The sequence below is a fragment of the Haliotis rubra genome, unplaced genomic scaffold (assembly GCF_003918875.1).
Source record: "Haliotis rubra isolate DU_JTF1 unplaced genomic scaffold, ASM391887v1 Scf730, whole genome shotgun sequence".
Taxonomy (NCBI): Eukaryota; Metazoa; Mollusca; class Gastropoda; order Lepetellida; family Haliotidae; genus Haliotis; species Haliotis rubra.
This window is the reverse complement of record NW_025767447.1, coordinates 331612-344270: the sequence shown is the minus strand read 5'-3', so window position 1 is coordinate 344270 and position 12659 is coordinate 331612. Positions and strand designations below refer to the sequence as shown.

Genomic DNA, 12659 nt, shown 5'->3' with positions numbered 1-12659 from the left:
GATGACAAGACTTCATGGATGATCAACTTCTTTATTTTGACAATGGCGATGTTTTGGTATTGATTCTCATACCGTTTTCAAGCATATGTAAAATGCTTGAAAACGGATTAAGAATCTATACCGAAACGTCGCCATTGTCAAATAAAGAAGTTGATCATCCATAAAGTCTTGTCATCTCCAAACACACAGCTCATCCTTTCATAGTAATCATCAGGATAATAGTGAAGAAGACTTTTTGAAGTCTTGTGTCACCATGCTGACAGTATTTGGAGTGTTTCAGTCATGTCAGATTTAGCTATATCTGCTGGAGGAATCGGTTATAGAGTTTACTTCTGTGGTCTATAAGATAAAAGTTAAAACAAAATCAGTACAAGTCAACATAGATCCAGATAATTAGGCCTCACCCTTTGTACTGCACTTTCTATATACTTGAAGTTCTCTACTTCTTTTATGTTTCTCATGTGAAGTTTCTTGAGAAAGTCATCCCTCAAAGCCATTGATATCTTCACTTTTGTTTTGTTCCCCTGGGGTGTTGCATCGTCACTTTCTGAAACAATAAATTTCAAACCAAAGGATGTCATTGTCAAAATCTACAATACTGTTCTGATTACAATGTGTATAACTTTCAAATTCTTGAAAAGATTTAAGGTAGAATATGTACTGGTCTGGCCTAAATACCAACGCATAAGCTATTATATCTGAAAAGGTAACTGACTTTATTAATCCGATTCTTTACTCCAATACCTCTCTACGTGAAGATCTGAAGACACCATCACGAAAGGCTGTGACATGTGAAACTTTTAGTCAGCCAAGCAGCATTCAAGTTTCTTAAAGTAAGCAAAGATTTCAGGTCTGCTGGTTCTATATCTCGAAAATGAGTGAGTGAGTTTAGTTTTATGCCACTTTAAGCATTATTCCAGCAATATCACAGCAGAAATGGGCTTCACACATTGTACCCATGTGAGGAATCGAACCCGGGTCTTCGGCGTGATGAGTGAACGCTTTTACTACTAGACTACCCCACCGTCCCTCTCGAACATGAACATGAAACAACTACATGTACTTCTGATAAAAGCCATGTCATTATTGTTGTTGATATCGGTTCAGAGTATCATGGCTACAATACCCAAAGGGGAGTACCATCAAAGGAATATCTGTGTGGGTTTCATTTAATTAAATTCATAATTTCCAAACTAAGGTTGTAAAGAAATGAATCTAAATCATCTTAGAAAACAAAAAACCTATTCATCCTTCATATTGACTGGGCGGTCAAAGGTTGCTCAGGGTTCACCTGAGGTGACCTTTGGAGTTGTTCTCAGATCTTCACATAGAGGGTCATGTAACAGATCTGATTGTGAGGAGACTAAGTTTCACATATCGAACTATCAGAACCAACCTTGGTAACTCTGAAGCCAAGTTATTTTGGAAGGATCATCAAAAGCACAAGCCATTCCATTCAGCCAAGCCCAGCTGTAACGCGGCATTGCAGGGGTCATCTCAAACATTGGTATAACTTCCTGGTCAAGTGATGGTGTACTCCTCACTGAGATGGTCCCTGATACACCTGTGCTTGGCCCCATGGTAATCCAAGGAACACTTTCCCCCTGGTTAAATACAGGGCTCTCACCATCATCCGTCAGCACGAATGATTTATCCGACACTCCCAAAGATGAAGGCCTGTTTGTTGTGGTGGTTATCTCCCTTGTGTCTTGATCGTCTTGTTCCAACCTTTTCGAATTATCTTCACCGGAGACATCCTTCGAATCGGTGTCATCTGATTTTTCAGTGACTGACGAGACTGATAGTAAGTCTGTTACAAAATTGAATATTCCATCATTTTCTTCTGATGTAATACTAGACCCCAAGCTGTCCAAATTATCACAAGAACTTATCACAGATTTAGGCGACAGCTTGTCACTAACACCGGCTGGAGAAAATGTTCCTGGTTGGTGATTATCAACAACTGATTCGGAGCTCTCCGTACCCACTGATGTAATGCATACCTGTACAGGTGGCATGGTACTACATTCATCCTCTTTATCACAGGTTGTCTCTCGATCACATTGGTTTGCTGCTGTATCTTTAGTCTTGGATGACCGCAGTTCCTCGGTTAACCCATTGTTGAAATTGCGGTCATGTATCACAGATTTGCTTTCCCTCACTGTAAGACAAAGAAATACTTCAAAACCGATTTCTTAAAGAAATGATCAATCTCAGGTCATGATCAATATATACTAACAAGTAACATTTTTAGCACATAAATTAACCCTCATTTCGAATCTTATTTAACAGTAATACTTTTACAGGTGAAATCCTTTAAAAGGTTCAAACATTCATTGACCAAAACCTTAAAAATTTAAATGAAACATTCACAAACTATCACTTTAAGTGTACTGTAAGCACAGAGCAGTAAGCAATGCTTAACTTTCTGGGTATTTTGAGTTCTAGTGAGTGAGTTAAGTTTTACACCGCATTTAGCAACATTCCAGCAATATCACGGTGGGGAACACCAGAAATGGGCTTCACATATTGCACCCATGTGGGGAATTAAACATGGGTCTTCAGTGAGACGAGTTAACGCTTTAACCACTTGGCTACCCCACCACCCCTTTTCAGTTCTCCATAGTGTTGAACTCTAGTGGTGAGTGAGGTGGGTATCATGCCACTTTGTTCAAGCACTGCTTTCTTGAAGAGATAATTGCCAGTAATGTACTGGTAAAACAGTCAATGTACTGGAAACATTTAAGCAGACAGAATAAAAATACTGAATACGCAGGTATTCTTAAGTACTGTCAGACCTGTGGACCAGAAACTGTATAACTGAATAGAAGTAAACTTATACATGAACAGAACTGCAACCATCAATCCATACCACTGTGATAAGCACAAAGAATGGATTTACACTTTGAGTGGATATAAGTCAGCTGGTTTCAGTGTTTGGCTGTATTTCAGTTATATGACAAGATGTCAGCAAGATGTGGGAGGAAAGTCAGGAAACCATGACAGAGGCGCATGTCTCAGGTACATATCAGTTACATAGAACCCAACAGCATGCTTATGTTGCTCACAAACCAAGATACATAAGGCAAACCAGGATTTGAACCCACAATCATACATTTCTGGCATGCAGACGGGACTCAAGTTGGCACTGTGGTTACTGGACAACAAACCCATGGTGCTGGGCAGCCAATGCCTTACGTCCTAGCTGCACTACCATCCGAGGTCATCTTTAAAACATTTAAGTATATGTATGTCCTGTCACCTCGAGAGAAAATGCTCTGTATTCAAACTTAGTTTTTCAGATGAACGTCTCTTACAGAGGTGGTGTAAAATGTCTCAGTCAGTGATACAGCCAGAGTTAATGTGGGGTGCCGTTGTTGGAATGCTAATGTGTTCAAATAATCGATTTTAGCACTGCTATTTTTAAAGTACAGAACTTGCAGTTGTGATAGATATAAAATCATCCAATGAGAAGACTGCTTTACCTTCAGCCACAGATATAAAATCATCCAACAAGGAGATTTCTTTACCTTCAGCCACAGATATACATGCAATATCACCCAACAAGATTTCTTTACCTTCAGGTATAGATATAAAGTCATCCAAGAAGGAGTGTGCTTTACGTTCAGCAACAGATATAAAATCACCCAACAAGAAGATTGTTTTACTTTCAGCCATAGATATAAAATCATCCAAGACGGAGACTGCTTTACCTTCATTTCCAACAGTCTCGTCTTGTGAACTTTTTGCATCTGCTGCTGGTGCAATGTGTGTAATGGACGTCTCTCGCAGACTAGCACCGCTGTGGCCTGCAGTATCTGTCTCCCCAGATGGAGTATCCCGCACTGGACCTACTAGAGATATAATAACTGATTGAACTGTAGATACACTGCCATTATCATGACTCCACTGCCCATAAAGCGTCATAAATCTGGACAGCATTCTGTCCACTGAAAGGTCCAGATTCATACATTTACAGATCAATAAATCATTGGTATGGTTTAATGTTCTTTACGTTAAGTGTAGTCCCCAATAATATCATTAAGAAACTCCAGCACTGACACCATGTCAGACTATCTGGGCATCAAAATAAACTCTGTGCATATGATACAATCATGCTCAATGTGGATTTTATCACAGCTGGGTTAATGCCTCTTTGCTAAATATTCCAGCCATACAAAGATGTTTACTCAGTAAATCTTAAAGCCACAATGTTTCACTGGAACCAAACTTAATATTCAATTTGTTGCTCTATATGAACATATCTGATGTACAATTACTGATAGTAGCACCCAATGAGAGTGACCCCACTTCACTCCTGTTAACAGTGGACCTGCCATGCTTTAGCATCAGTCAAAGAAATTCAGGGAGTCAGTCTTGTTGGAATATCTTAATCCCACAATGAACAATAGTTGCAGGGGCGGATCCAAAGGAGGGGTGTGGGGCTGCGCACTCCCCTCCTCTCCCCTGAAATTGTTTTTTCCCTGAGGAGCATTTCCCCCTAACCTTTGGACTTCATGATTTAAGTGCACATGCATGCACGCACACAAACACACACATCTCCAAAATCCTGGATCCACCCCTGAGTTTAATATGGTTATGGGAACATCAGTACTACTGCAATAGTTGCTATGGTCCCAGTAATTGTCCTAGTAGTAGGTAAATAATACCTGGCCCATGTAGTGGCTGAGTAATCAGTTAAGTCGAAGAGAAGTAGTTCCATACAAACCTTTATTTGATATAGTGGCCTCTCTCCCAGATGCAGCCACAGTAAGAAGCGCAGCATCACCTGCCTGCTCTGATGAAGTCTTCTGTATGGGAGTAGCTAATGTCATACAGAAGCCATTACGTGCACCTGCTGCCTTATCGCTGACAGGTGTGTTGACAAGTTTGGCACGGGTCAAGCTTCCTGCCACGGAGCTGCTTTCCGACCATCCTGACTCCGAGCCTGTCCGCGGCATGTATTTGGTCATCTGACTTGCTACTGAGGAGGAGAATCTGCTGGAGTCTTCCAGTCCTGATTCTGTGAGTGAATCCGACATGACACTTGAAAAGCTGTCGTGTTGTAGCAGTGACGTGTTCTCCTTCAGGGACAATAACTGCCATGTCTTGCCACCAAGGTCACTCGAAGTCACACCGGACCGGAAGTAGATCTCATTTTCATTAAGACCAACAGCAAAAACCTGTTAAAACAAGTATTATATCTTTAATTCAGGGTCACTTTAATAGACTGATTGCTATATAAACATCTATATCTATATAAACATGGATTATAAATAATAGTGATGGAACAAACATACTCCTCATGACCACTGCACGCGAGAGGAAGATCTGGACAAACAAAGAACCAACTTACACAATCTGTAATGGTATAGTACAGACACTCACTTGATCACAAGGTGTCACAGCGATGTGAGCCATTTCTCCCACCATCTCCACCCAGGTGCTGCCCATAGCTGCTGCTGTGCCAGTCAGGAGTTGTGTCCCTTGTATATCTTTGCGGTACCATACCTGATACACAATTTAGTATCAGTGTGGCGTACATGATGAAGCCACTGCCCAAGTACTATCTCCAAGATTAGACAATGTCTGATTACATGTTAGGGAATTCCTTTTAATTCAGAAACATGTATATACATGAATAAAACAAAATGCAAATAGGTTTTATCTATCACTTACATCAGCACACATAACAAAAAATGTGTAATTTTAAAAACTGAAAACAGAAAACAATTTCCTTAATCATTATCAAGGTACGTGCCAGCATATGTTATAGTTTTTGTATTTAAAACTGTGAACATGTAAAACACAACCCTGTTATATATAACGGTCAATTTTCAATCATTTCACAAAACTATCCAGTACATGAATATTAGAATCAGTGCAAAAGAAACAGGTAATTCTGGAAGAGCTAAGGGTTGCAATTCTGCACAGCCTTCTTTGCACCAGCTAACAATGTATTCATCCTACATCATGCCTCTGAGTGATCACAGTAAGTTGAGAAGATGTATCACATACCTTGCCTTCTCTACTGAGTGCCCATAACGTGTTGAGACCCAGAGCTACCTGCATCACACGGGTAGCCTCATCTGGATACGTCACTAACGTCCAGTCGGTGCCTGGCAACAACAGCCATCATGGTTATAATCACACATTCCCTTATATGGTACTGGGAACTCTTGGAGTGATATGTAGTTCCCACGTTTGAAGTGATACGAAAACATTTCGGTAACCATGGTTACCATGTTCTTTTAAGATGCAGACCACAATATTCCAGCCACATCTGAGCAAATCAGTGACTTGAAGAACAATCTATGATGAGGACAAGTGTGGATGACAGCTCGTTTGTAATACATACACACTGTTTTAGCGCTACTACTACTTCTCCACCTGCTGAAGGTGTATGGAGTAGCCCCGAAACACTGTATGTACAACAAACACGCTGTTATCCAGAACACTTTGAGCTATGTTTACATCCAAGTTCCAGATCCTATTATCACAGTCAATAATATATGCCACACTGCAACTGTTACGACACACTAACTAATCCACATTTAAATTAGCCATAAGAAACAGGAAAGACTTCCGCTCGTATCCCCCCTTAAATTTCATTCTAGTCAAATAATATCACCTGAATATATATCCCTCATCTGATAACAATGAGTTTTAACATGTTTCTTTGATTGTATCTGAACATACTGAAAGACATATCCAACTTTTGAAAATGTTACTCATAGAAATTTATCATCATCGTTAAAATTTAGGGGGGGATTCTTACCAAAAACACATTTTGGGAAAATGAAATCTCAAACCCCAAATCACTATTGAGGCCTCTTTAATGCAAGGATATATGAGTTAAGAAAACTCTTTCTCTCACCAAAGACATGGTCTCGGTTGACATTGAGTCTGACGAGAGCTTGGCCATCCCACGTGACCCCCCACACGAGTCCTGTAGGTCCAACAGAGACGTTAATAAGACCATGGTTTTCAGTAGAGACAGGACGCCACTCCTTCCCTTCTGGGCAGTCATAGGTGACCCCTTGTCGGACATACACCTGTACATGTAGAGGAGACAGACATTATACAGTCTGCACATATACAGGACAGGCCCTGTCTTCACACTTCTAACATCACATAATAAACAGAACATACTCAATCTCAGCCATAATCTTCTTTTCCCATTCATCAAAATAGTTGACTTTTTTCTTTTTCATGGGCATCATGTTTCTTTAAGGGTTTAATTTTCAAATTCAATCAGAAAATGAAGCATTCATTTGGAATTTGTGCTCAACTAAATATATGTTTCAACATTGCATATTCAATCCTTGCCCTAGTGGACATTGACTGAATGGAATGGAATCAAACTGAACTGATACCAACAACAAACTGATATCTTGGGGCCGCCATATAGCTGGAATATTGCTGAGTGTGGTGTAAAACTAAACTAACTCACTCACACTTTTCGGGATGACTGTGGTCAAATGCATTCATATGGAGCCTATACATACTCTCATGCAGGATGAACAACCATGTAGTATTAGGTCAACTGCATGTTGGCATCATGTAACAATGACCTTGTAAATACTGACTGATTGAACTTGACCCGTGTTTTAACTATTTTGTGGCCTGTTTTTGTTGCACTGTCTCTATGTTGCTGAGGAAAGCATTCAAAACCAATGTTTCACTTCTTTAAATGGATGTCTATGGCTCCAATTTAAACTGTTTTTTCCCTTTCAACATTATCTGTCTTCTGTGAAATGGTTGATAAAGCAACTCTGAAATTCATATACATATCTTGAAACCCTAAACGGTACTAGGTTAACCTGACACATGACAGCCGTCTCTACCAGACAGGCCTTAGTGGGTTTTTAACTCTTGTCATAAGGAAACAGACAGGACGATCTGTTTGGGTCAACTGTGGTCAATACTGGCAGATCGGGACGTTGGGTGCAGGGATGCACTCACCTCTTTTAACTGTGAAATCAGACTAGTCACTTTGTGACTTGGGTAGTATGTGCACATCAAAACTCCTGGATCTGACCCTTGTCAAGGCCACAAACAGCATTAGTAATTCATATATGAGGGTCGGTCAAAAAGTACGTAGCCTAACTATATTCTCCATGTCCAATGTTTGAAAAGCTTCCATTTTAGTTTGAAGGAATCATTAGCAAAGTCGTATAAAAAATTTCACACATGTGGGTAATGTAATTAACGAGATATTGGTCATCACAACACATTTGGGTATAATATTTCTAGAAAAAATGCAGAAAATGAAAAACGATCCGTCATTTAGTACCTCTTGGATAATGGTATGCCCTCAGATAATGTCATATAGAATATGTTAGTATAGTATTGGATGATTTCCCGTCATAATCAACATTCAAAGATTTGGATTGCTTGATTTATGTTTAGACAGGGCTGTTTTTAAGGACACACCCATTTTAGTCTTTCAAAACATTGTGTCCAGATATTCAAGCTGGCCCTGTTTACAATATACTGAGAGTTGACACTTGTGTGACCATTCAGTATTTACTTTGAACCTTTAGCATCATGTGTGAAAAAGTGAAAACATTAGAATAAGTTATGTCCTTATGAATTAAATCTGTCTGAACTGGGGTGGGTAGTGTCTCCAAAACAAGCTGTTTCAGTAAACATGAAAGGGGAATCACTTTAACAAGCGATTGTACTTTCAAATTGCTTTTTATCCACTTTAATATCTAAGTTTGATTCTAGCGAGACGTCTACCTATCTCAAACACACAAAATGTTTCTTGCATATTTTGTTACCTGAAGTTTGTGGTGCATTTATTGCAGATTTTGCGCTTTTGGGGGGGTACCAAGATAAAATTTCAAACAAAATGGGGATCGTAAGGCTGGAACGTAGCAAAACCAATTTGCTTGAGGTTGACAGATAATATGTAGAAAAATAAAACATAAAAACAGCTGCATTTGTATCATTTACTAGGTCAGGCTCACTACTTTTTGACTGTCCCTCGTAACATGCACAAAGCATGATTAAGTCAGGGAAGGAAGCCAGAAGATTCCATTCATTTCCTCTCAGTTTCCTGATGACAATATTCATTTTGAAATAATGGGAGAACACCCTGGACTCACACATACTGTACATGTGAAATAGATTCTATACACTTGGACATGTTTCAGATAATTAGAAGCTTGGCCTAAACTTACCTGCCTCCATACAGTTTATTGACTGAGAACCAAGCCCTACCCTAAAAATGTGACACGTTACAACAGGTACTACATTAATTTGCACATGGGTCTACTGACCTGCCCGGTGTTTGTGACCCCCCAGACACACAGATGACCTTCGGGCTGAGTCGAATATCAAAACCACCAACAGCTATATCAATGAAGCAATCTCCAGACTCCTTCATTTTCTCATCAAAATCTGAAATAGAAAACAGTTTATATGGACTGCTTTCCTGTAGACTGACTAGACATGAGAGGGTGAGGTACTGCTTTCCTGTAGACTGACTAGACATGAGAGGGTGGGACTGCTTTCCTGTAGACTGACTATACATGAGACTGAGAGTGAGGTACTGCTTTCCTGTAGACTGACTAGACACGAGAGTGTGGGACTACTTTCCTGTAGACTGACTAGACATGAGAGTAAGGGGCTGCTTTCCTGTAGACATGAGAGTGAGAGAAACCTAACACTTCCTTGAGGAGTATTGTATTACATTGGATCAGCTCTGTTAACAGTGATTTGGGTGTAGATGAGAAAGTTTGGTGGGACCACAGAACACTGGAGCGTTGCACAAACCAAGGATCATAATTATGGCCTGGCAGACCCACAAATCAAAGCAGCGGATACTTTATTTGGGACTAAGGAGACCTACAGAAACTATGTTACATAAAAGTGATCAGTGCATTAACTACCCTGTACTTACACTGTAAATAGTAGCAAGCAACATAACTGTTTTGCATAGCAGCAAAGTAATTGTGGTATTAATTCAACTGAGTTCCATAATAAGTTCAGATCTGGAGCAGAAAGATACCTTTGCCCATGCATCAGTTGCTATAAATCGGCGGAAACGAATCCATTTCCGTTTCCGAACACAAGACTTCCAGGTACTTTCTGGCGTCCATGGCCGAGGGAAGTTTGTTGCATACTGCCAACCCTGCAGTAAAACAAGAACAATTACCTACCGGGTACAGTTGATTACATCTCTGTGGGTGGTAAACATGGAGAGAGCTGTTTAATTGAGTCACCATGAAGTCAACATGCATATCCCTGGAACCAGGAGACAAGGATGGTCTCTATTATTCATCATACAGATGAATTGATGTTTCACATGTTTAAGCTATTCTCACTGGCATTGGGTATATTTCCTTTTCTTTCAATATTACAAATATTATATTCCCTGGGGAGGATGTCTACTGTGCATTTTGTATAATAATAATATTATTATTATATTATTATTATAATTATATGTGTATTTATATATATAGTCCATCCTATCTACATGCATGCTCAAAGTACTTTGTTTCCCTCGATCATTGGATGTCAATCTCAATGCCACATCATATTTACAATCTGAACTCCCTGGGGATCATACAACTCATGCAGCCACTAGGCGCACCAAGCTAATGTGTGCATATTTAAAACTATTATGATACATTTGAAACTAATAATGCTTACAACGTTCTCATTTTCTTTCCTTGCTCCTTAATCATTTCAAAACCATAACTATACCAAACACATGCATAGTTTCATATTCAGGTGAGGTGACAGAATCCTTGCTTCAGCATTAATCATATATCTATTATGTACTGACACTGAACATTTCAAAACAAAGCAATACATTTCTGTTGGGCCAGGATAAAATAGGTCATGACAAAGATCAGTATTCACATTATAACACCTAGTCTATGGGGTTCCTTGTTGGAGTGCATCACTGGTGCCCCATATTTGTCAAAATACATGGATAAATTGTAGCAGTGTCATATTTTCCATGTTTTCTTTGTCAAAATACAGCAGTGTTATATTCTCTCTATTTGTGTAAATACAGTATTGTTTTGTTTAGACAGTTTAGTTGTGGTGTTTTTATTATATTATATCAGGTAACAGTCTCCTGTGTGATTGCTACAAGCTGGCCCTATTGTGTCACCGTGGTTACAGTGCATTTGTTTTGTCTTTCTTTTAGAGGGCAAGCTATCTTTCACTCTCTTGCTGGTCAGTTTAATCTGCTAAATTTCTCACTAACATCTGCACAATTTTAAGTCAGTCTACCTTGAGAATTTGCACAATACAGTCACTCGACAACATAATCATCTTGTACAGCAAGATACTGACAGAATGTTTCAAGGTCAGCAAACCTTTCTAAGATTAGTTAACTAAATTATAAATGTAATATTATGTAGGATGTTACTTACAAATACTTATTGCAATTAACAGTAAACAACATAATTGCTTAGGCTATAATTGTGTGATTTGACTGTATGAATGTATTTCAAGATCAGTGCATGTTCAATAATAGCAATAGGCATGGTCTTCATGTTTCAGGATTTTATAAGGTTAAATTGTATTATAGTTATATCAAAGATAAGTCAACACACATTGGCCATATTGTCTGCCATCTTGGTAGGCCATGTTCAATATTTATATTCATGATACATGTAATATTCATACCATATTACAACACAGGTAATGTTGTGCTGTTGTGGCACAGAGATTGAAATATTTATGTATAGATTGTTTTATAGATGTAGATTTATCTATGCCATCACATGATTATGTTACTTGTAGAACTGATATGGCGGTAGGGTGACACATGTTTTATTGTGATATTTATATTTGAATAAGTTAGTGTATAATATACTAAATGTGTATACATGTATTAACATTTAGGAAAGATTTCCACCGGTATCCCCCGGTGTTTTTTTTATCATTCAATGCCTAAGAACAGATGGTTTTTATCAAAAACCCTTAACACTAACCATGCTAACCCTTACCCCAACACTAAACCAAACCCTACCCTAAACGTAAAACCCTAAAACCTCGAAATAATCCTAATAACTAGAATACATTTCAAGCGGGGGTTGCGGTCGGAACTCTTACCATCATATCACCTGAATATATATTCCTCATCTGATAACAATGAGTTTTAACATGTTTCTTTAATTGTATCTTAACATACTGAAAGACACATCCAACTTCTAAAAATGCCACTCAAAGAAATTTTTCCTCATTGTCAAAATTTAGGGGGGGTACAGGCGGAAGTCTTACCGATAAATTAGTGTATAGGTATTTTCATCTGCACATAAGATTCATGATTAATATATTTAATGAATATACAGTATATCTTGAATATCCTGTAATTGATGATGATGTGCAATATTTTAATATGTATGTACTTTGACATTTTTACTTGTTTATCATTATTGTTACAGAGTGAAAATATCTTTGAGCCTACTAAACTTGTGGCTCCTGGGTCACAACTCACAACCCAGCAGGTGTACCACCCTTAACCTGCTACAAAATGAGAATACAGGACAGTGTTCGAAATACCCTATATATTAGTGTGCCATGGCATGGTAAATATTTAAATGACACGGATAGAAATATTCTCGGTGCCCTTATGGCATGATTAATTTTTTAGGGACATAGTCACCTTTAGTCATTTAATCCCCAAAACA

At 38.7% G+C, this 12659-nt stretch overlaps 1 protein-coding gene across 1 annotated transcript in view; it reads right to left on the bottom strand.

Annotated features, from left to right (window-relative positions):
- LOC124259648 (tectonin beta-propeller repeat-containing protein 1-like) overlaps window positions 1-12659 on the bottom strand; it is a 47435-nt gene that overhangs the window by 31346 nt on the left and 3430 nt on the right. Inside the window, 10 exon segments of the mRNA XM_046693822.1 lie at window positions 405-547; window positions 1397-2161; window positions 3714-3854; window positions 4730-5183; window positions 5389-5511; window positions 6019-6119; window positions 6878-7055; window positions 9288-9346; window positions 9349-9408; window positions 10009-10141. Of these exon segments, the coding sequence (XP_046549778.1) occupies window positions 405-547; window positions 1397-2161; window positions 3714-3854; window positions 4730-5183; window positions 5389-5511; window positions 6019-6119; window positions 6878-7055; window positions 9288-9346; window positions 9349-9408; window positions 10009-10141 (2157 nt within the window).